Below are 22,433 nucleotides of genomic sequence, written 5' to 3'. Positions count from 1 at the left end.
CTGCGGCTTCGCTTCCACTGGCAGCTTGAGGGCCCGTCTCCTCAGCTGGTGAATCACCATCTGAAAGCAGGGAGGTACAAGAGTGGCTTTAGCATCAGGACAGAGGGGCAATAAGGGAGCAAGGACTGGATTGATTTAGTAAGTTGGATTGAAATTGTAAAAGGCTGGTGTTGTGAGCGACAAGTGGAATGAGAGAGGAGAGAAAGCTGATGACCTTACCATTGTTGTCCCGAACGGAGTCGACCTCTCCAGCGGCGATGGGACCGATCACCTGGCTTGCGACGATCCTGTGGACGTGCGCCTCCAGCTCGCTGAGGATTTGCAGCTAAGGCCGCCCTCCACCCATCCATTGCTGCTGCCGTCTATTATGAGATAGCTTGGCCTGCAAGAAAAAGGACGGCGTCTGCGTAAATATGCAGCCATGGTCTTGCCTGATGTGCCTCCCATAGTTGAATAGCCCTTAATGTATGCAAGGTGTGGAATGTGCGTGTGTGTTTGATGAACGGGCCATAGATCTTGCATGTGTTGGGCTTTGGGGTTTTTACACCCTCTAGCCATAGAGTGAGGTTGAGATGGAGGGATGGAGAGTTATTGAAAAGCAGCCACTCACCCGGACGACCCGAGTGAGGTCGTTGAACTTTTTCCGACATTGTTTATGGGTCCTGGGCACCATGCTCCTGGAGGAGATGTGATGAACCACCTCCCTCCACACTCTTCTGTAGTCGTGTGGCAATGGCCTCCTGCCACGCTGTGGGTACAGTATTGCTCTTCGGCGCTCCACTGCGCCAACCAGAGCCACCAAGGCCCGGTCGCTGAAGCGCTGAGCTCGCTCCCTGGCCTTCTCCATAGTCCTTTGCTGCAGAATCGATGTACAGGTCTCTCCAGGCCGAGATTCAAGGCTGCAATGAGTAGGGTGTGGCTGGAGAGCAAGATCGACCCTCCCCTGTAAGAACTGGCCGGCGCCAGTGTGCCTGAGTTCCATTGCTAACTGACATCACCCGAGCTTCGCTGGCGTTCTGAGTTAGCGCCTCGCTCCTCGGCCTTTGCGCCTTAAGACAGGTGTGTAGCGCCTGATTTAGCGCTCCAATCACCTCCAGGAGCGATAGAAGCCAAGTTTGCAGACAGAGGCAATAATTTGCGGCAGGCGCTAAACTTTGTGCCCGGCTGATAATTGCGCCCCAAACGGGACGATACCGAATTTCTCCCCCTATGACTCTGACAATTCCTTGGCACAAATTGTCTCACTTAGAGAGGCCATAAAAATGACTGGTTACATTGATGCTGTTGAGGGTGGTTTTCTGAACCTCGAGTTAAGGCACACAGGAGTGAAATTCCTCTTTTAATGAGAATGCCTGCCTATCTCTGTTATTAAGGACCTGTTAACAAAATGCAGAATTGCATGGCTTTTAAACATGGGATTTGTGAGAATTCAGTGTTGTTACTGTGTCATTGATTATGACGAAAAATTCAAAGAATCACTTCACGCCATTGTTAAACTACTGCTGGGGAAATCTTCCTCTCTATTTGGCCGTGTGACAGCTGGCCTGGGAGTGCCTTATGATGAGGCTAATTATAAAAAAGGTGGAAATAATTCCATTCTTGCTAAAGGCATCTTCACCTTCTTGAGGGTAGAATTACCTGTCAGTAGTTTTCACTCCACCATTCTCTGTATTGAGGACTAGGTCCATCAACTCACAGCATGTCTCAGCCTGTCCATATTGTCTTGCTAGACAGTGCAGACTGGTACCCTACCCAATCCTGTGTATAATAACAGACATGTCAAACTCCTTATCATCATTTTATTAGAACTAACTTAGCTAAGAAAGTAAAACTTAGAACTACAATTCCCTCCTGCCCCCTGTCAATTTATCAGTTGATCTGGGGTGAGTGGTTGTAGAACATTTGCTCAAGTATGTATATTGCTGTATCCCGCCTTCTGCTGTGGCCCCCATCATTGCATACTCCACAGGCTTGGTGGAAGACTATGCATTCACCCATGTGTAGATGTGCTGAAATTTAATGCAAAGTGTCCGCTGACATATGCCCTCTATTCTTGTTATTATGATGCTGGAGTGAGCAACGCCTGTTAGTCTTAGGAGTCCAATGTTCTAATAGTGCGGGAGGGGGTTTGAAAATGTTGTTGGCTTGCTGGTGATGTGCAATTGCACTCAAATCAATACATTGTGAAGCTTAAAAGATGATCAGATTTTATTTTTAATTCCTATTTGACAGGCAACTCAGAGGCTGTCTACACCCCTATGCTGCGGCAAGTCCCAGGGCCTGTTGCAATAAAACTTGCTCATTCAAATGCCCACAGGACCAGAAGACTGCCTGGGATTAGGGGTGAATCTCCATGGCAGGTGAAAGTTCTGACTCCCTTCCCAGGAGATGGCCCCAGTTACAGGAAGGTGGAAGATCCAACTCTGGGTTGAAGGTGGTGTTAACATACAAACATAGAAGATAGGAGCAGGAGTAGGCCATTCGGCCCCTCGAGCCCGCTCTGCCATTTAATGAGATCATGGCTGATCATCCAAATTCAGTACCATGTCCCTGCTTTCTCCCCATATCCCTTGATACCTTTAGCCTCAAGAAATATATCCAACTCCTTCTTGAATATATTTAATGAATTGGCCTCAACTGCCCTGTGTGGCAGAGAATTCCACAGGTTCACCACTCTGGGTGAAGAAATTCCTCCTCATCTCTGTCCTAAATGGCTTACCCCTTATCCTTAGACTGTGACCCCTGATTCTGGACTCCCCGCCATCGGGAACATCCTTCCTGCATCTAGTCCGTCTAGTCCTGTTAGAATTTTATAAGTTTCAATGAGATCCCCTCTCATTCTTCTAAACTCCAGCAAGTATAAGCACAATCGACCCAATCTCTCCTCATACGTCATTCCTGCCATCCCAGGTATCAGTCTGGTGAATCTTCGCTGCACTCCCTCCATGGCAAGAACATCCTTCCTCAGATAAGGCGACCAAAACTGCACACAATACTCAAGGTGTGGTCTCACCAAGGCCCTGTACAGCTGCAGCAAGACATCCTTGTTCCTGTACTCGAATCCTCTTGCTACGAAGGCCAACATACCATTTGGCTTCTTAACCACCTGCTGCACCTGCATGCTTACCTTCAGCGACTGGTGCACAAGGACACCCAGGTCTCGTTGCACTTCCCCTTCTCCCAATCTATTGCTGTTCAGATAATAATCTGCCTTCCTGTTTTTGTCACCAAAGTGGATAACCTCGCATTTATCCACATTATACTGCATCTGCCATACATCTGCCCAATCACCCAACCTGCCCAAATCATACTTGAGTTTCTCGGCATCCTCCTCACAGCACACACGCCCACCCAGCTTTGTGTCATCTGCAAACTGGGAGATATTACATCTAGTTCCCTCGTCTATATCATTAATATATATTGTGAATAGCTGGGGTCCTCGGACCGATCCTTGTGGTACCCCACTAGTCACTGCCTGCCACTCGGAAAACGACCCATTTATTCCAACTCTTTGCTTTCTATCCACCAACCAGTTCTCTATCCAAGTCAATACCTTGCCCCCAATCCCATGTGCCTTAATTTTGCACGCTAATCTCTTATGCGGGACCTTATCGAAAGCCTTCTGAAAGTCCAAATATACCACATCCACTGGTTCTCCCTTATCTATTTTACCAGTTACATCCTCAAAAAATTCCAGTAGGTTAGTCAAGCACGATTTACCTTTTGTAAATCCATGTTGACTTTGTCCGATCCCGTCACTGCTTTCCAAGTGCTCTGCTATTACATCTTTTATAATGGACTCTAGCATTTTCCCCACTACCGATGTCAGGCTTACCGGTCTATAATTCCCCGCTTTTTCTCTACCACCTTTTTTGAATAGTGGGGTAACATTAGCTGCCCTCCAATCCATGGGTACTGTTCCAGAGTCTATCGAGTTCTGGAAGATGACCAGCAATGCATCTACTATTTCTAGGGCCACTTCCTTAAGTACCCTAGGATGCAGATTATCAGGCCCTGGAGATTTATCGGCCTTCAGTCCCATCAATTTTCCTATCACCATTTCCCTACAAATACTGATTTCTTTCAGTTCCACCCTTTCATCAGACCCTATGTTCCCCGGCATCTCTGGGAGGTTATTTGTGTCCTCCTTTGTGAAGACAGAACCAAAATATGTGTTTAGTTGGTCTGCCATTTCTTTGTTTCCCATTATAAATTCCCCTGATTCTGACTGCAAGGGACCTACGCTTGACTTCACTAATCTTTTCCTCTTCACATATCTATAGAAGCTTTTACAGTCAGTTTTTATGTTCCCTGCATGCTTACTCTCATATTCTATTTTCCCCTTCTTAATTAATCCATTTGTCCTCCTTTATTGAATCCTAAACTGCTCCCAATCCTCAGGATTATTGCTTTTTCTGGCCAATTTATATGTCCTCTCCTTGGATCTTATGCTATCCCTAATTTCCCTTTGCTCTCTGTCTCTCCTAATTTCTCTGTGACTCTCAGAAATGTTCCTCCACTGATATCAGTTGCTATATTTTCCCTTCATTAAAGCCCTGGGTGGAAGGTGGGTACCAGATTGGACAGGGACAAGCAGTCCAGGAGCTTGTCCAGCACGTGTTGTTGGGAGACAGTTGAGAAGGGTGTTTGAGTTAGTATTCAGCATTTTATAAAGGTCAGTGCAAGCTCTGGGCCTGTGCAACTGCACAGCTGGGAGGCATTGTGCTGTGCTGGGTTGTCACTCACTCAAGGAGGAGCAATTGTTGGTAACCCTCTTCTCTCTACATTCTGTGTATGTTTCTTTTTAGCATTAGTGTAGTAAAATGCCTATATTTTCCCCTATGTCAGCTCTTAATTTAAGGAGTACCATGAGAAGACTATAGCACCAGTTTCAATGATCTACAAGTGTTCCCTTTCTTGGCCTGATTGTACAAGATTTGGATGTACAGAGATTTTAAGAAAGATTTAGATTTTTTCTATTCTTAAGAGTAATAGAGGGTGTGGAGCTTTTCGTGTTATTATTGTAATATCACTTATCAACATGACTCCACATTGAGACTGTGCAGCCAACAGAGGAAACTGTTTCTAAATTTGACAGTCTCTTAGAAATATAGAAATATAGCAACAGGATGACCCCTCATTCTTCTAATTAAGGGAGTACTAGCCATGTTTATGCAACCTGGCCTCATAATTTAACCCTTTAAGCCCTGGTATCATTCTGGTGAACGTGGCCTGCTCTTCCAAGGACAATGTATCTTTCCTGAGGTTTGATGCCAAAAACTGAATGCAGTACTCCAGACGACGTCTGACCAAGGCTCTGTACAACTGAAGCATCACTTGCTCACTTTTGAATTTCAATCCCCTGTGAGATAAAAGCTGTAAGGCTTTCTATTAAACAGACCTCCACTCCCGGACTGTCACTTCTCGATGGAAGCTTTCCTGTTACCAAGACTGATGGAAGAAATGTTCATGTTTTATCATTTCCTTTTAAGAAGAAAATCACTATGATGAAGTTTGCTGAATGATTGCAACACACAGGGCTGTCCCTCTGCTGAATCTTGTCTCCTGGTCAGGTCTCAGTAGGCGGCATAACACAGCCTCTCTTGTGAAACAGAAATTGTGAAAGCAGGCCTCCTAAGGGATGGCTAAGTGGGTCTGTCTAGGTCTACAAATGGGCTTGGGCCAATTTTAACTTGGTGTGAGACACCTGGGGGGAAAAATTCAGTTGTTTGCGCCTCCCATTAGTGCCTTAAGAGGGCGCTAATGGGGTGCAAAGCAACTAGTGCCCGGGCGTGGCGATGTTTGCGCCGCTTGCAAAATTAACTAGACATTTTGCAGCGCTAAACACTACAGCCACGATCTCCTGCGCCGGTAGATTGTGACGTCAGTCGAGTGTGCAATGCCCCGTTAGCGCCCCGGACCGGATATTGAGTGGCGCCCCCTGCTTTACCGCCTGTCGCTAGCAACGACAGGTTGAGGGGAGCGTTTTGCAGTCAGGAAGGGACTGGGGGAGCGCTATTTAAAGGCGACCGCTTTCTGCCTTTTTTTGTCGGTGACATTTTTGCACCACGCATTCTGAGAGAGAGAGAGAGAGAGACTTCTGGAGAGATTCAACGCTGTGCGAAGGAGTTTTGAGTACTGAGCAGCACTTTGCAGGTTTATTTTGATTTGCCCTTCCTTGCTTCGCCAGCGCTCTGAGGTAACGCCTCGCTCCTCGGCCTTTGCGCCTTAAGACAGGTGTGAAGCGCCTGATTTAGCGCTCCAATCACCTCCAGGGGTGATAAAAGCCAAGTTTGCTGTCGGAGGCGATAACTGGCGCCAGGCGCTAAACTTTGCGCACGGCCGATAATGGCGCCCCAAACGGGGCGAAACTGAATTTTTCCCCCCTGGTATACAGATGTACCTCTGCGTGAAATCCTCTTCCTCCTCCAAATGCATGACAGCTATTGGCCGGCCCAACAAAATCTCCATGCTGAGCATGGTGTCAGAGATGTGGCTGACACTGCTGGCAGCACCAATGCTGTGGCTGGAGATATTTGCAGTTGTCCTGTATTGCAAAAATTCAGCAGCAAACAGCAGGAAAAGAGCAATGCAAAAACAATAATAATGCAGAAGCAGCAATATGGCAAGTCAAAGGAGGCAGCAAACTTCTGCTAGCTCAGTAACAGTCAGTCCCAGCTTTAAGAATGGAAGTTCATTACTGAACAGCATGTAAAACAAGAAAGGACAAATATACTGAGCGAGGAGCCAAGAAAACACAGGGAATTTGTCATGGGAGTAATTAATCTTAATTTGCATAAAATTCAGAGATATAATGAAGCTCGAACACTTGCTCAGTGCAACTCATAAAAGCTTCTAAATTTTATATTATGGAATTGAGAGTGCGGTGCTGTAGGTGCTCGGGCCTACCTGCCTGACTCCACTATTCATGTGTGCTGCACCTGTGGACCTGCTCCTTTACTCAAAAGTTAGAGAATTGGCCCTATTCTCTCAGCTTCCCTTGATGAGGATTTTTTCTTGTAAAAGTTTACATAGATGAACTCTTCAGTGAGAATTGTATGATCATAAAAAGAAACTCAAATCATTAAACTGTACAGGAAAAAAAATTAAAAGAACACCCACCTCCCAAACCTCTTGTGCACAGTTTATCTGTGCGCCATTGATTGGAACTTCTTAGCTATTGCATTTTAATGGTCAGGCATATATTTCCACTAAAACTTGAATCATATCTGTTTACGTGTACATGGAGCCATTTACCATTTAGCACTTCATCATCTCAGCCATTTTGGAATAGTTTTAAAGAGCTGTGGCCTAATGCAAAATATAAGTGAGCTTGAAATGGCTGTTCACAAGGGGACTGGGAGGTGCAGTGCAATAATACACTGTGCTTTCACATTGGGGACCCGAGTTTGCATTTAAGGATACATTTTATTTAGCTGTACTCTTAGAGAAAAGGATAGTGTGACAGTCCGGGGTAAATGGAAAAATCTCATTATAAAGAATCTCATCTCCACGTTCTAAATGTGGAATGTACACATTTAAGCTGAGATGAGAATTACAGGCTGAAGTTATGCTGCCACTTTTGCATCGCTGAGAAGTGGCTTCAGATCTAAAAGTGGCAGTATAACTCAGGTCTGGATCAGCCCAGTGCACTACAACCATGTGGTCCAGGGAGTAGTCTTACACCACTTGAACTTTATCCAGGTGGAGTATATCTCTAGTACAAAATGAAGTTAGGTTTAAAAAGTGCTCGGGTGATCTGTTAGGTTACTGGGAACATTAGAAACGTCGTACAAAAGCAAAATACGGCGGATGCTGGAAATCTGAAATAAAAACAGAAAATGCTGGCAATACTCAGCCGGTCAGGCAGCATCTGTGGAGAGAGAAACAGAATTAATGTTTCAGGTCAATGAGCATTCAGCAGTTCTGACGAAAGGTCATCGACCTGAAACGTTAACTCTGTTTCTCTCTCCACAGATGCTGCCTGACCTGCTGAGTATCTCCAGCATTATCTGTTTTTATTTTATATTAGAAACTTAGTGCTTGTCTTATTCAATGTTAAGGGATGTTTAATGTTAGACACTCCAGCCTGTTCTTTCCTAACATTAAAAAATAGCCATTCAGGGAGCAGAGTTCTGTGGATGTGTGTAAGGTCTTTTGTTTCGTTACCTGTGTTTTTCACTTTATACCTATCAATCTCAGACTGCAGTATAACTGCATTAACAGGCAGACTTTATTACAAGATCCATAAATTTGACCATTTTTTATTGTCCACTTGGGAACGAACCTGCGCTTGTAAGTCCCAGCTGGCCAGTCTTCTGCTATTATGAAAAAAAAATTCAAAAGGCAAGGAGAAAACAAAATGGTCCTCATGACAGATGAAGCCCAGAATGTCTCATGCCTTTTACACCCTGCAGGTTGGCAGTATTGTATGCCATGAAGCCCTACATGTGCTGAGCTTAAAAGAACCCATAAGAACTGCTTTGAAAAGATAGAATAATCAAAACAGGGAGGAAGGAAGGCCAAGCTATACTTCAGTTTAAAGAAAAAACAAAGCCATTTGGGAGCATTTATTATGTAGGATCAAGTTAAGCATTCCCTCCCACTGACTATGAATGGGGGATGTTTTATGCACACTGCTACTTTCTGTCTGGTGGGCTCACTCAAGCTGGTGTGGAACAGGTGAGCAAAGGCTGGGAAATCAGGCAGAGATCTTTCACCAGATCGCTGCTCAAATCTTACAGCCGTTCATCTTCCACCTGGCCTTTAGGCCAATCTAAAGTGCACCCACATGTAGATGTGAGAGTTTCATTTTAATGTAACAATGTATGAAGACTGCAATTTTCTCACAAGGAATGTGTTGTGTGTGTAGCTCACCTGGGCACTTTCTATTTTGCAACAGGCACCAAAAAAAACACAAGCCAACAGTGAGGGCGTGAATTTAGCACTGCGCTACGGATTTTATTCTGAGATCCATAATGATAACAGTTTTGTGTTCAGTATAAAGTAAGAGACACTAATAGTATCTGGAATGAATGAGCACTTAATATGATTTTGTTAGGCAGCTCTGATTAATTTACTCAGAGAAATGTACACCAGTGAGTATAGTAGTCATAAAAAATCTCCCGTCTTTAAGCTTAAATAAGAAAAAAAACTAAAAGATCGTTCATCTTCAATATTTGCTGTACCATTTTTATCTGTGTGCCACTGATTGTGATATCAAATTTCATCAGTTAAGTTATTTGCCAAGTTTGTACCTAATATTCTCAGCTATTTTTGGCAGACTTAGAGTGGTGGCCATATGCAAAACATATTCAAGCTTAAGATATTTATTCTTAAGGGGAATGGGTGCTGCAGCGAGTTAACATTCTAAATTTGCTTTTTTCCCCGCGCAAGATGGGTTTGAATTCTGCGAGCTCTAAAGGACCCAGCCTAGTTCCTATTGGATACAGATACTTGCCACAAATTTGGCTTTCTCACTCATAGACAGGATGTTGGGAGCGGTTTTGTCAGCCCTGGGGAGGCGGGAAAGGAGGCGGGACTGCCGGGAAAATGGCAGAATCTGAGAGCGGGTACCTATCCCACCCCCAACCCGCCTCCGTACCATCTTCCCAGGAGGCGGGTACCCGACCCGCACCGGGTCCCGTCTCCTCGAGGCGGGAAGGGGATTAGTACCAATTAACTGCCTGTTAACAGGTAGTTAACAGGCAGTTTTTTGGCTAATCCCTATTTTGAGCCCTAAAGTGTGGGCTTCCCAACGGCTCCGGACCTCACCAGGGTCAGCGAGGCGAGCCGTGGGTTTGCAGGGGTCGGAGGGGCCGAAATGCCCGGTGTGCAGGTGAGTGATGAGTGCAAGTGTGGAGAAGTAAGTGTGTGAGGTGAGTCTAAAATGTTTTAAGAAGTTTACTTACTTTTGCTGCTTCCTCCAGGCTTCATCCCTTCAGGCTGCGGAGCTGCCTCAACTCACCGGCGGAGAAAGCAGAATGGCCGCTGCATTCTCAGATGCAGCAACCTTCTGCTTTCTGCTCAGGAAAGCTTTCTAAGTGAGCCTGTGTCCTAGGTCTCAAATTAGAAGACAGATTGTCAGTGTTTGACAGCTGTCAAACTATGACAATTCATCTGTCAAAAAAATCTTGACAGATGAAACGTCATACGTTGACGTTCTCTGTCACCGGCTTTCCCTTAATTGGCCTGCTAAGCCCGCTGGGCGGGCTTAACAAGGTCAATCAAGGGAAAACAGTGTGGGTTGACTGGACATCGATGGAGGCAGGACTAAAACCCGACAAGCAGCAGTCCCGTCTCCATCACGTCCCCATTGATAAAATCACCCCCTAGTGTTTGAAGACTAAATAACTGCTATTCAACAGGTTTAATAGAAAACATATATAAAAATAACTGAAGAACTGCTGACAGTCTCTATTATTGACATATATCTCCCAGACAGTCCCCGCCATATGAACCATTTCCATTTCCATTTCCTGAGTTTTTCCGGAGATCGTACCTGTTCCTAAAGTGGAAATGAACACTACAATAGTAATAGCTGGTACAAGTGATTTATGTTATCTTTGCTACTTAAAGACTAGAGGGAGCATTGTACAAAGTATATAGGTTTTATTACAGTTATAAAATAAGCTACAATACAAGAAGTAAAAAGTTAATATACAAAGATTATACTTATAGCATAGTAAAATAAGAGAGATATAACCTGTCAACATCTACAAAGTTTCGAGGTGATCGATCTCGAATGGCCTTGTGGTAGCACATGAGCGTGTCCAGTCTCGCTCCAACAATGTTCTAATATTCTATACTTTACGTCTGCCTTATATACATTAAATCAGTTATTATATTATGGGAACTTGAACCTGCTATTGTTCCTGTATGTCAATTGATTTCAGTGTTTCCCCAAGCCAAGCAGCCTCCTAACCATTCCCAAATAGGCAGCAACAGTTAACCCACGGTTCCCATTGTTAGATCCGTGATTCTGAGAGTATGATGTTTTTCAATAACCACACAGATGCTGTAACTTAACAATAAACAGGTATTTACTGGAGGAGGGTAGTCTCAAGACTGGGGGTACAGAGGCATGCGCAAGGCTTATATACAGGTGTGGTCACTGCCGGTACTACAGTATACAGGAGCTGTAAAAGTAGTTCTGTCTTAAAGGTACATACACTACAATTCCTCCCCTTTTAGATTAGTAGTACCCCTAATATTCAAATAACAATTAACACTTTAACATGTACATTAAACAACAATAGTCCATTTATAGATTCAGTCTTTGGGGCGGCTTCCTGAACCTTTCGGGATAGCGCCTTTCCTGAGGTTCTTGTTCTTGGTGCAGAGGCGATTCTGGCCCCTTTTCATCGGGTAGTTCATCGGGTTCCACTGCTACTGGTTCTGAGGTAGATGCTACCGGTATGTCGGGTTCATCCCCAGGTACTCGAGACATGGGGTTGACTCGTTCCTGTGACGCTAAGATCCGATCAACGTGGCATCTCACAATGTTCTCCCCGACATCCACTGTGTACATTAATGGCCCCTGCCTTGTGCATATTGTTCCAGGTTGCCATTTCTCTGTTCGATAGTCACGGGCCAAGACTGGTTGTCCTACATTGAAGCTCCTTGTCGGCTTCTCATTGATGTGCTGGAATTGTTTGTCCTCAACATTTCTTCGCACATTTGGTCTGAGCAAGTCCAGACGAGATCTCAACCTTCGGTTAAAGAACATCATGGCCGGGGTCTGGTTGGTAACTGCATGTGTCGCGTTTCGGTAGGCTAATAAGAAATTGTCCACCTTATGCTGTAGTGGAATTTCCTCGTCGCACATGGCCTTTATCGCCTTCTTAAAGGTTTGTACGAACCTCTCAGCCAATCCATTTGTGGCTGGATGATATGGGGCGGATGTGTAATGCCTTACCCCTTTCCTTCTCATAAATTTTCGAAACTCTTCGGACACAAACTGTGGTCCATTATCAGAGCAAATCTGCTCTGGCAAACCGTTTCTGGCAAATATGGTCTGTAGGACTGCAATCGTTTTCTCTGTAGTGGTTGAGGACATTTTTATCACCTCAGGCCACTTTGAATGAGCATCCACTGCTATTAAGAACATTGAGTTGATGAATGGACCAGCGAAATCAATATGCACCCATTGCCATGGAGAGGAGGGCCACTCCCATGGGTGTAGAGGGGCATGTGGTGGTGCATTTTGGACCTTCTGGCATCCTAAGCAGCTCTTAGTTAGGTCTTCGATTTGTTGATCGATTCCCAGCCACCACACTTAAGCCCTAGCAAGGCTTTTCATTTTCACTCCCCCCAGATGACCTTCATGTAGCTCATTTAGCACTCTCTCCCTTAACTTGGGTGGAATCACCACTCTGGATCCACACATCACTGTCCCCTGGCATACTGACAGCTGTTCTCTTCTGGATGAGAATGCTGGCAACAGTGAGTCGCCATGTGTTGGCCATCCCCTCACCGTCAAATCATATACCCGAGACAGTGTCAGATCATTGCTGGTCTCCTTCTCTATATCCGCATTCGTTACTGGCAATCGTTCAATTATTGACGAATAAAATATCTCGATAGGGTCCACTGCTGGTGCTTCCTCCACAGTAGGCAGTGGCAGGCGCGATAGCCCATCAGCGTTCCCATGCTGTTTCGTGCCTTTATATTCTATTTCATATTGATTCGCCCCTAGAAACAGGGATCATCTTTGTAACCGTTGTGCAGTCATCACTGGAACACCCTTCTTAGGATTAAAGATGGAGACAAGTGGTTGGTGGTCAGTCAGCAAGGTGAACTTCTGCCCATGCAGATAGTGGTTGAATTTTTTTACTCCCCATACTAGGCTGAGGGCCTCCCTGTCAATCTGGGCGTAGTTGCGCTCGGCTGAGGTTAGTGACCGAGACGCAAGGGCTACTGGCCTCTCCAACCCGTCTGGGAATTTGTGCGACAGCACCGCTCCAATACCATAGGGTGATGCATCACATGCCAAACGAATTGGTAGTGCTGGTTTGAAATGGGCCAACACCTCTTTTGATGTGAGCAATTCTTTACACTTCTGGAAAGCTTGTCTAGATTAGTCATTCCACTTCCACGGTACCCCTGTTTGCAGTAGGGTGTTCAGTGGGTGTAATACCGTGGACAAATTTGGTAAGAACTTGTGGTAGTAGTTTACCAGCCCGAGGAACGACCTCAGTTGTGACACATTTTCCGGCGCTGGAGCCTTGACTACTGCCTCAATCTTTTCAGGGGACTTATGTAACCCCTCTTCATCGATGAAGTGGCCACAATACGAGATCTGTTTCTGGAAAAACTCGCACTTGTGGCGATTAGCTCGTAGCCCATACTCCTTTAATCTGGTGAGCACCTTCTCCAAGTTGGCGAGGTGATCACCGTCATTTTCGCCCGTGACCAGGATGTCGTCCAAATAACACTGGGTCCCTGGAATCCCTTGCAGGACTTGATCCATTGCCCTTTGCCAGATAGCCGGAGCCGAGGCTACCCCGAACACCAGCCGGTTGTATTGATAGAGACCTTTATGAGTGTTAATCGTAAGGTATTGTTTCAAAGCTTCTTCTACCTCCATTTGCAAGTACGCCTGGGCTAGATCAATTTTGGTGAAGCGTTTACCTCCAGATAGCGAGGCGAAAATATCCTCAATTCGTGGAAGCGGATATTGTACCGTGTGAAGGACTGGGTTCACTGTCACCTTAAAATCCCCACAGATGCGGACCGTCTTTGGTTCCCCAGGCGTATTACTCAATGACCTCTTCATTACAGGAACGATGGGTGTAGCCCACTCGCTCCAGTCCACTTTGGACAGTACTCCTGAACGTTCCAACTCTTCCAGCTCTGCTTCGACAGCTGGTCTGATCGCATAAGGCACTGGTCTGGCCTTAAGAAACTTTGGGCTTGCATTTTCCTCTATTTTAATCGTTGCTGTTATGCCTTTTAGTGTTCCGAGTCCCTCCTGGAACACTTCTTTTGCATCAGTTAGCATTTTTGACAGTCGTCCAGGTGTGACGTCGTCATCCTTTTTGGCCTCAACCTACAGTGCCTGTATGGAATGCCAATCTAATTGTATCTTCCAGATCCATTCACATCCTAGCAGTGGTGGTCCTCCATCTGGCAATACATATATATCCATTTTAGGTATTTCCTGGCCTTTATATATCACTTTCACCCTTATTTTTCCTTTGGGGTAGACTTTTTGCCCCGTGTACGTCTTCAAGACAATCTCTGTAGCTTTCAAGGGTATATGTGAAAATAGCCGCTTGTAGTCCCTTTGGTTTATGACTGTTAGGGCTGATCCTGTGTCCAATTCCATTTCCACTTGGACTCCGTCTATCTTGAGTGTAACCCAGATAGTCTGGTGATCCTCCATTTTGGTTACCTTATGTAGTTTCAGACAACCCAGCTCCTTGCTTCCGGAGTCTGTGTCACTTTTCTGTTCATCTGAACCACTGTCCATCACCTGGTGTACCTTTTTGTACTTCTCCTGTGGAGATTTCTTACTGTTGGTTTTCTTCCCAGACCTGCAGACTCTTGCTATGTGTCCTGCTTTTCCACACTGTCTGCACACTTGGTCCTTGAACCAACAATCCTTCTGGTCATGTGTTGTTCTGCCGCAGCGATAGCACTTCCCTGTTCCATAGGACATTTCATTGGTGCCATATTCTTGCGGTCTCCGTTGTATCTCTGCAGCGCCCCTTGCGCCATACTGAAAGCCTTGTCCAGCGTAAGATCCTTTTCTGCTAGAAACCGTTTCTGGGTTCCTTCACTTTGTAGCCCACACACAAACTTGTCCCTTAACGTATCTGCTAGTCCCGCTCCAAACTGGCAGTGTTTCGATAGCTTGCGCAGTTCCGTTAGGTACTCAGCATTGCTTTCGTCTTTGTGTTGGTTCCTTTTATGGAACTTAAATCATTCTGTTATCAGCAGCGGTGTGGGGTTTAAGTGGTCCTGTAGGATTTCTACTATGCTTTCGAAATTCTTGTTCACCGGCTTCTCTGGGGTTATTAGATTTCGCAGTAACCCATAAGTTTTTGCACCCATGGAATTTAACAAAACCAGTGCTTTCCTAGCATCTGGCACTTCATTCACCCTGCAGTACACCTCAATACGTTCCACATATGTCGCCCAATCTTCGACTTCATTGTCGAACGTAGAGATACTGCCACTCTTCGGCATCCCTGGGTGTGATTTACTGTCAAAAAATGGCATCTCCCGCGCTTCCCCTTCTTCTCCGCTGGCACAAAATGGCATCTCCCGCAATTTCCTTCCTTCCCGCGCTCGCCCTTCTTCTCCGCTACGGCTTCTAAAAATGGCGTCTCCCGCGCTCTTCCTTCTTCTCCGCGGCTCAATGGCGTCTCCCGCGCTCTCCCTTCTTCTCCCCGTGGGCACTGTTCAGCCCTTGAGCCCTGGCTGTGCTCTGCGCGTTCTTTTTTTTTTTTTTCTCGACGCCGCTCAGTCCTGAACCCGGCTGTTGCTTTACCCTCTCTCTCTCCGGTTTTTTTTTTTTTCTCTCGACGCTGCTCGGTTTTCAACCCCCATCTGCGCCCTGTGTGCTTCACCCTCTGTCTTACCCTGTCGACGCTGCTGGGCTTTCTCTCCGCCGTCGGTAGGCTCCAGCCGCCGCTGTCCGGGAAGGGTCTGCGCTGGACCTGTCGTCAGTCTCTTGCTGATCGTCGTGGCTGGGGAACCAAGCCCAGCTCTCCACAGCCTCCCCTGCGATGTTCACTCTCTGCCGGACGACTGGGCGGTTGCTCGTGGTCGACGCCTGTGTTCCTGGCCTCGACTTTCTTACACCGCCCTCCTGGAGCGAATCCTCGAAGGGAAATGCAGAGTTGCAGGTAGATTCGAATCGACACTCGTCGCCACTGTTAGATCCGTGATTCTGAGAGTATGATGTTTTTCAATAACCACATGGATGCTGTAACTTAACAATAAACAGGTATTTACTGGAGGAGGGTAGTCTCAAGACTGGGGGTACAGAGGCATGCGCAAGGCTTATATACAGGTGTGGTCACTGCCGGTACTACAGTATACAGGAGCTGTAAAAGTAGTTCTGTCTTAAAGGTACATACACTACACCCATGCAATGATCCCATAACATAAGATAACCACAGTAGATGAACTGTCTGATGTAGGTGTACAATGATGGTTACAATAACAGCTCTGAATCTAAAAGGCCTGTTCTACAGAAAAGCCTGCAAAATGTACTTTTCTCACAGCTGGTGTGACAAACAGAAGTGTCATATAGCTGATTTAGAGGATCTTCTGAGATTGGAGGAGCTAAAGCACATTGTTGAAGGAAGATAGGGAGAATGTTACTCTGTATTCAACTGTGCAGTAGCTTAATGAGTTAATGAGCAACAGCCACTAGCTGGTCTAGCATTAAGCCATTCTGACCAGAAGGCTGGGGAGGCAACAGTTAAGGATATACAATTGGCTTTAACGTCTCTGGACTAGGGATGGGGGAAAAATCAACTGCCTCATGCTGGAAAATTGAGCATGGCTGTGATGCCTTCCATGATTGGATAGCCTGTCACTACTCACTGCCTGGACTCACACAGGAAAATCATCATGTGGATGAAGCAGGGGTGAGCTGCCAGTTCCCATGGAGCTGTAATCCAGCATGAATCAATAGCTTCAGGGAAGGAGAGAAAATTCGAACATTTCAAAAAATGTCAAAATAATTAGACATGCCAGATTAAAGAAAAGCCAGTCTTAGCTCTGTTTTATAATCATCACCACAGACTATCCTCTTATTCACCATGCATAGGGGAAGTTTTGGTGAAGGTCCTTGCACAGGTATTTCCTTATGTCTTCCACAAAATATTAAACAGCGGTGGAAAAAAAGCAAGCATCACCATCTAACTCTGCATTATTTTACTGTAATGCACTATTTTAGAATTTAAAATGGGTGAAATATGAGAAACTTACCATCTCCATTTTATTGTTCAACAGGTACTCAAGAACAAGAAACCACCAAGCCTGCTGGGAACTCAGCACTGTGCTATAATTTTGTTCTGACTCTCGTGATGTTAGCAGTTTCATATTCTGTATAAAGTTAGAGAGCAGTATGTGTTAGAATTAATGTACGCTCAGTATGATTTCATTTGGCTTTCCTGATGAGAGAGTTTTCTTTGAGAAGTTTAGATGGATACTCTGATCAGTGAGAATAGATACATTGATCAAAAAAAAATCTTAAATCCTAAAACGTATATAAGAAAAAAACTAAAAGAATATTTGTCTCTCAAACTTGTTGCTATATCAATTTTATCTCTGTGTTATTGGTTGGAGATTCTGTATTTTTCTTCCTACATTTTCCCCCCCTCCTTTCATGAACAACATTGGCCCAGATTTTGTAGTCAGCAGCGAAGGAACTGTGCTAGTCGTTCATTACACTTGTCCACAGACTTTCTATGGGCTTTTGCATGGAACTTACTGTGATTAGAAACCCACTTCAGTGTGACGTTCTCTACAGGGGATCTAGGACCAGTGTGTACAAGGGCAAGCAACTGTGTATCTCCTTAACCAATCGGATTGAAGAATCCTTACTGAGGCACGCCCAGTCTGAACCAGGAAGTGTCAGAATAGTTCATTCAATGCCAAATCAAATACAGAAAGCAAAATAAAGAGAGGGGAAGAAAGATGGGATTAAGAGAGAGAGAGAGAGAGAGAGAAAAGAGAAAAGAAAAAGAGTTGTTAAAAAGTTTACAATTTTTAATTTTTTTAAAATCTCCAACAATAATTAAAATCTGAAAGAATGAGACTCCACACTTGTAAAAGTAAATTTTCAGTGTCAGAGAGGTTGTTTGGCAGTAATTAAGACTTATCACACCATTAATAATTTACTTATACCAGAATGGACAAGATCTAGCTTTTTCTGGCAAGTTTAGTGGGTATCTAGTGATTAAGTAACGCCACTTCACGCCCTTCCATATGTTTCAATGCCGAGTCTCTCAGCGAGATACCAGTATAGCGAAGCTTCTGGAGGAGTAGGGCAACACCGACAGCAACTTCCTGATTTCCGTGTTTAACTGCGCATATGCAGTCGCCGGAAGTTGCTATCCAATTTACTCTTTAATAACTATGATTGCTGTTAGCCTCACCATTATTTTTACCGCAAAATCCGGGTCACTAACTTTTGCTGGGATAGTCAGTGAGGCACCAGCAACCCTGTGTTCCTGGGACCTAGGAGGTACAGGAGGTATATATAATAATGTAAAAATGTAGAAAACAAACCCACAACCAAACCAAAGAAAATTGCACACAATATTTTGTAATTTATTATGTACAATTCGCTCAGTGAGTTATGTTTAGTACATTTTAATACATGTTATGTTGAAGTTAACAGGTCTTGAAGGTATATTCATTACAAACTTAAAGGACACACAGTAAGGAAGCAAAAAGATACATTACATATTGTAAGTTTTCCTAAAGATTAAAGAACAGGGAGGATAGTGTGACTATCCAGGTGAATTCACAATGTAAAAAAAAATGAATCTCAACATACCATATGTATATATTTAGGGGGAAAAATTGAGTTGCTTTGCACCTCAGGGGGCGCTAACGGGGCACAAAGCACCTAGTGCCTGGGCACGGCACCGCCATCACCTCCCGCAAAACTCAGCGGGAGGTTAGCGGCAGCGGTAGCCGGTAGCACCCCACAGCTCAGCGCCTCTGGCAATGACATCATCACCGTGCACAGTGCCCTGCTTGCGCCCCGGCCATAAACTTCAATCGCGCTCCCTGACCTCCTGCCGGATGATATGTCCGACAGGGTCAGGGTGGTGTTTTTGCAGCCGGGGTGGTGCTAGATAAAGGGCAGGTGCTGGGCAGCCTTTTTTTCTGGGCCGCCTGCCAGCATCTGCCCCCTTTTGCCTCCTCACACGGGGTGCCGGCCACAATCGGTCAGCCTGGCACTCCTCTTGAGTGCTGGGCTCTTTTCCCAGCACCCTGTTCTCCGGTGGTCCAGCAGGGCTCTGGTATGCGCTGCGCTAGGCCTGTCCCCTTTAATCAGGAGAGGGAGGCCTGTAATACCACGGTGCTATGTGCCGACGCACGTGGCGCTGTTACACGTAGCACCGCGATATTGATTGGTAGCGCCCCAGGAAGGAGGGGGAGCGCTTCCAGTAGCGTCCCGCCTTCTGCTTGTGGCGTTACCGCTCAATTTATGGTGCGGGGGTGCTAACTTTATCGGGACGCTAAAAATTAGCGCCCCAAGGGGTGCGCGACCCAATTTTTCCCCCTTAACCTGGAAAGGGCATCACAGACTCAATGGGCTCGAATTTCCAAGCCCCGTGGAGACGGGTTTGGAGGCGGGAGTGGGGGGAAAATTGCAGAATCGGGGGGCATGAATCCTTCCCGCCTCCATGCCTGTTTCCCAGGAGGCAGGTACCTGACCTGTGCTGGGAGCCGCCTCCCTGAGACGGGAAGGGGATTAGTGCCAATTAACTGCCTGTTAACAGGTAGTTAACAGGCAGTTTTTGGCCTAATCCCTATTTTTAGCCCTGAAATGTGGGCTGCCCGATGGCTCCAAACCACGCCAAGTTAGCGAGGCGGACCGTTGGGCTGAAGGGCTTGGAGGGTTCGAGATGTCTGGTGTTCAGGTGAGTGATGGGTGCATGAGTGCAGAGGTAAGTGTGTTTGGTGTGTGTAAAGTGTTTAAATAAGTTTTACTTACCTTTGCTTACTAATGCAGGCTTCCTTCCTTCTGGTCTCGGGAGTCCCTCATCTCATTGGCACAGAAAGCAGAATGGCCGTGAGCTGTCAAAAGTTGCAGCATTCTGCTTTCTGTTCTGGAGAGATTTCTAACTGAGTCTGTGGAGAAGGACTCAAGTTAGAAGTCAGATTGTCAGTGTTTGACACCTTCTCAGAGCTGTCAAATGTTGATATTTCATCTGTCAAAAGCTCTTGACAGATGAAATGTCAATCCCTGACGTCACCTGTAACCGGGTGTCCCTTAATTGGTCTGCAGAGCCTGCTGGGCGGGTTGAACAAAGTCAATCAAGGGAAAATCGCGTGGGTTAGCCACAAATCGATGGAGGCGGGACTACAACCCAAAAAGTGGGAGTCCCGCCTCCATCATGTCCCCATTGACAAAATCCAGCCCAATATATTTAAAGCAAGGGACAAGAGGAATTTTAAGATTATTAATTTTCCAATATTGTTGCTTAAATAGGGAACGTTAGTGTAGTGGTAATGTCACTGGGTTAGTAATCCAGAGGCCTGGACTAATGATCCAAAGATGTGAGTTCAAATCCCACCACGGCAGCTGTGGAATTTAAATTCAGTTAATTAAATAAAATCTGGACTAAAAAGCTAGTATCAGTAATGGTAACCATGAAACTATCAGATTGTTGTAAAAACCCATCTGGTTCACTAATGTCCTTTAGGGAAGGAAATCTGCCGTCCTTACCTGGTCTGGCCTATATGTGACTCCAGACACACAGCAATGTGGTTGACTCTTAACTGCCCTCTGAAATGGCCTAGCAAGCCACTCAGTTGTAACTAACCGCTACGAAACAAAATAATAAGAATGAATCCAAATGGAACACCCGGCATTGACCTCGGCACCGGCTATCGGCACAGCTAGCCCAGTCAACCCTGCAAAGTCCTCCTCATCTGGGGACTTGTGCCAAAATTGGGAGAGCTGTCCCATAGACTAGTCAAGCCTGACATAGTCATACTCACAGAATCATACCTTTCAGCCAATGTCCCGAACTCCTCCATCACCATCCCTGGGTATGTCCTGTCCCATTGGCAGGACAGACCCACCAGGGGTGGTGGCATCAGTGGGAAGGTGTGGCCCTGGGAGTCCTCAACATTGACTCCAGACCCTATGAAGTCTCATGGCTTCAGGTCAAGCATGGGCAAGGAAACCTCCTGCTGATTACCACCTACCGCCCTCCCTCAGCTGATGAATCAGTACTCCTCCATGTTGAACACCACTTGGAAGGGCACAGAAAATGTACTCTGGGTGGGGGGCTTCAATGTCCATCACCAAGAGTGGCTCGGTAACACTACTACTGACCGAGCTGGCCAAGTCCTGAAGGACTGCCAGTCTGGGCCTGCGACAAGTGGTGAGTGAACCAACAAGAGGGAAAAACCTACTTGACCTCGTCCTCACCAATGGATGCATCTGTCCATGACAGCATTGGCAGCAGTGACCACCACACAGTCATTGTGGAGACGAAGTCCCGTCTTCACATGGAGAACATCCTCCATCGTGTTGTGTGGTACTACCACCATGCTAAATGGGATAGATTCAGAACAGATCTGGCAGCTCAAAACTGGGCATCCATGAGGCGCTGTGGGCCATCAGCAGCAGCAGAATTGTATGTCACCACAATCTGTAACCTCATGGCCCGGCATATCCCTCACTCTACCATTACCAGGGGGAAAACGCTCCACTGGCTGGAGTCATACCTAGAAGGTCAATCATCACTGCACAAGTTCCTCAGGGCAGTGTCCTAGGCCCAACCATCTTCAGCTGCTTCATTAATGACCTTCCCTCCAACATAAGGTCAGAAATGGGGATGTTTGTTGATGACTGCACAGTGTTCAGCGCCATTCGCAACTCCACAGATAATGAAGCAGTCCATGCCCGCATGCAACAAGACCTGGACGACGTTCAAACTTGGGCTGATAAGTGGCAGGTAACATTCGTGCCACAGAAGTGCCAGGCAATGACAATCTCCAACAAGCAAGAGTCTAACCACCTCCCCTTGACATTCAATGGCATTACCATCGCCGAATCCCCCACTATCAAAATCCTGGGGGTCACCATTAACCAGAAACTTAACTGGACCAGCCACATAAATACTGTGGCAACAAGAGCAGGTCAGAGGCAAGTGTCTCACCTCCTGACTCCCCAAAGCCTTTCCACCATCTACAAGGCACAAGTAAGGAGTGTGATGGAATACTCTCCACTTGCCTGGATGAATGCAGCTCCAACAACACTCAAGAAGCTTGACACCATCCAGGACAAAGCAACCCGCTTGTTTGGCACCCCATTCACTCCCTCCACCACCGGCGTACCGTGGCTGCAGTGTGTACCATCTACAAGATGCACTGCAGCAACTTGCCAAGGCTTCTTCGGCAGCACCTCCCAAACCCGCGACCTCTTCCACCTAGAAGGACAAGGGCAGCAGGCGCATGTGAACACCACCACCTCCAAGTTCCCCTCCAAGTCACACACCATACTGACTTAGAAGTATATCGCCGATCCTTCATCGTCGCTGGGTCAAAATCCTGGATCTTCCTACCTACCGAACAGCACTGTGGGAGTACCATCACCACACGGATTGCAGTGATTCAAGAAGGCGGCTCACCACCACCTTCTCAAGGGCAACTAGGGATGGGCAATAAATGCTGGCATTGCCAGCGACGCCCTGATCCCATAAACGAATAATAAAATAAAA

At 46.1% G+C, this 22,433-nt stretch overlaps 1 protein-coding gene across 1 annotated transcript in view; it reads left to right on the top strand.

Annotated features, from left to right (window-relative positions):
• LOC147105227 (peptidase inhibitor 16-like) overlaps positions 1 to 18,397 on the top strand; it is a 78,094-nt gene extending 59,697 nt beyond the window's left edge. The window contains exon 5 of the mRNA XM_086011377.1: positions 16,972 to 18,397. Within this exon, the coding sequence (XP_085867503.1) occupies positions 16,972 to 17,072 (101 nt within the window). The 3' untranslated portion in view covers positions 17,073 to 18,397. The remainder of the gene's footprint in view (positions 1 to 16,971) is intronic.
• The last annotated feature ends 4,036 nt before the right edge of the window (positions 18,398 to 22,433 follow it).

The sequence above is a fragment of the Somniosus microcephalus genome, chromosome 18, assembly GCF_052327205.1.
Source record: "Somniosus microcephalus isolate GS21.2 chromosome 18, FLI_Smic_1.0, whole genome shotgun sequence".
NCBI classification, from domain to species: Eukaryota; Metazoa; Chordata; class Chondrichthyes; order Squaliformes; family Somniosidae; genus Somniosus; species Somniosus microcephalus.
This window is presented reverse-complemented; position numbering and strand designations above follow the sequence as displayed.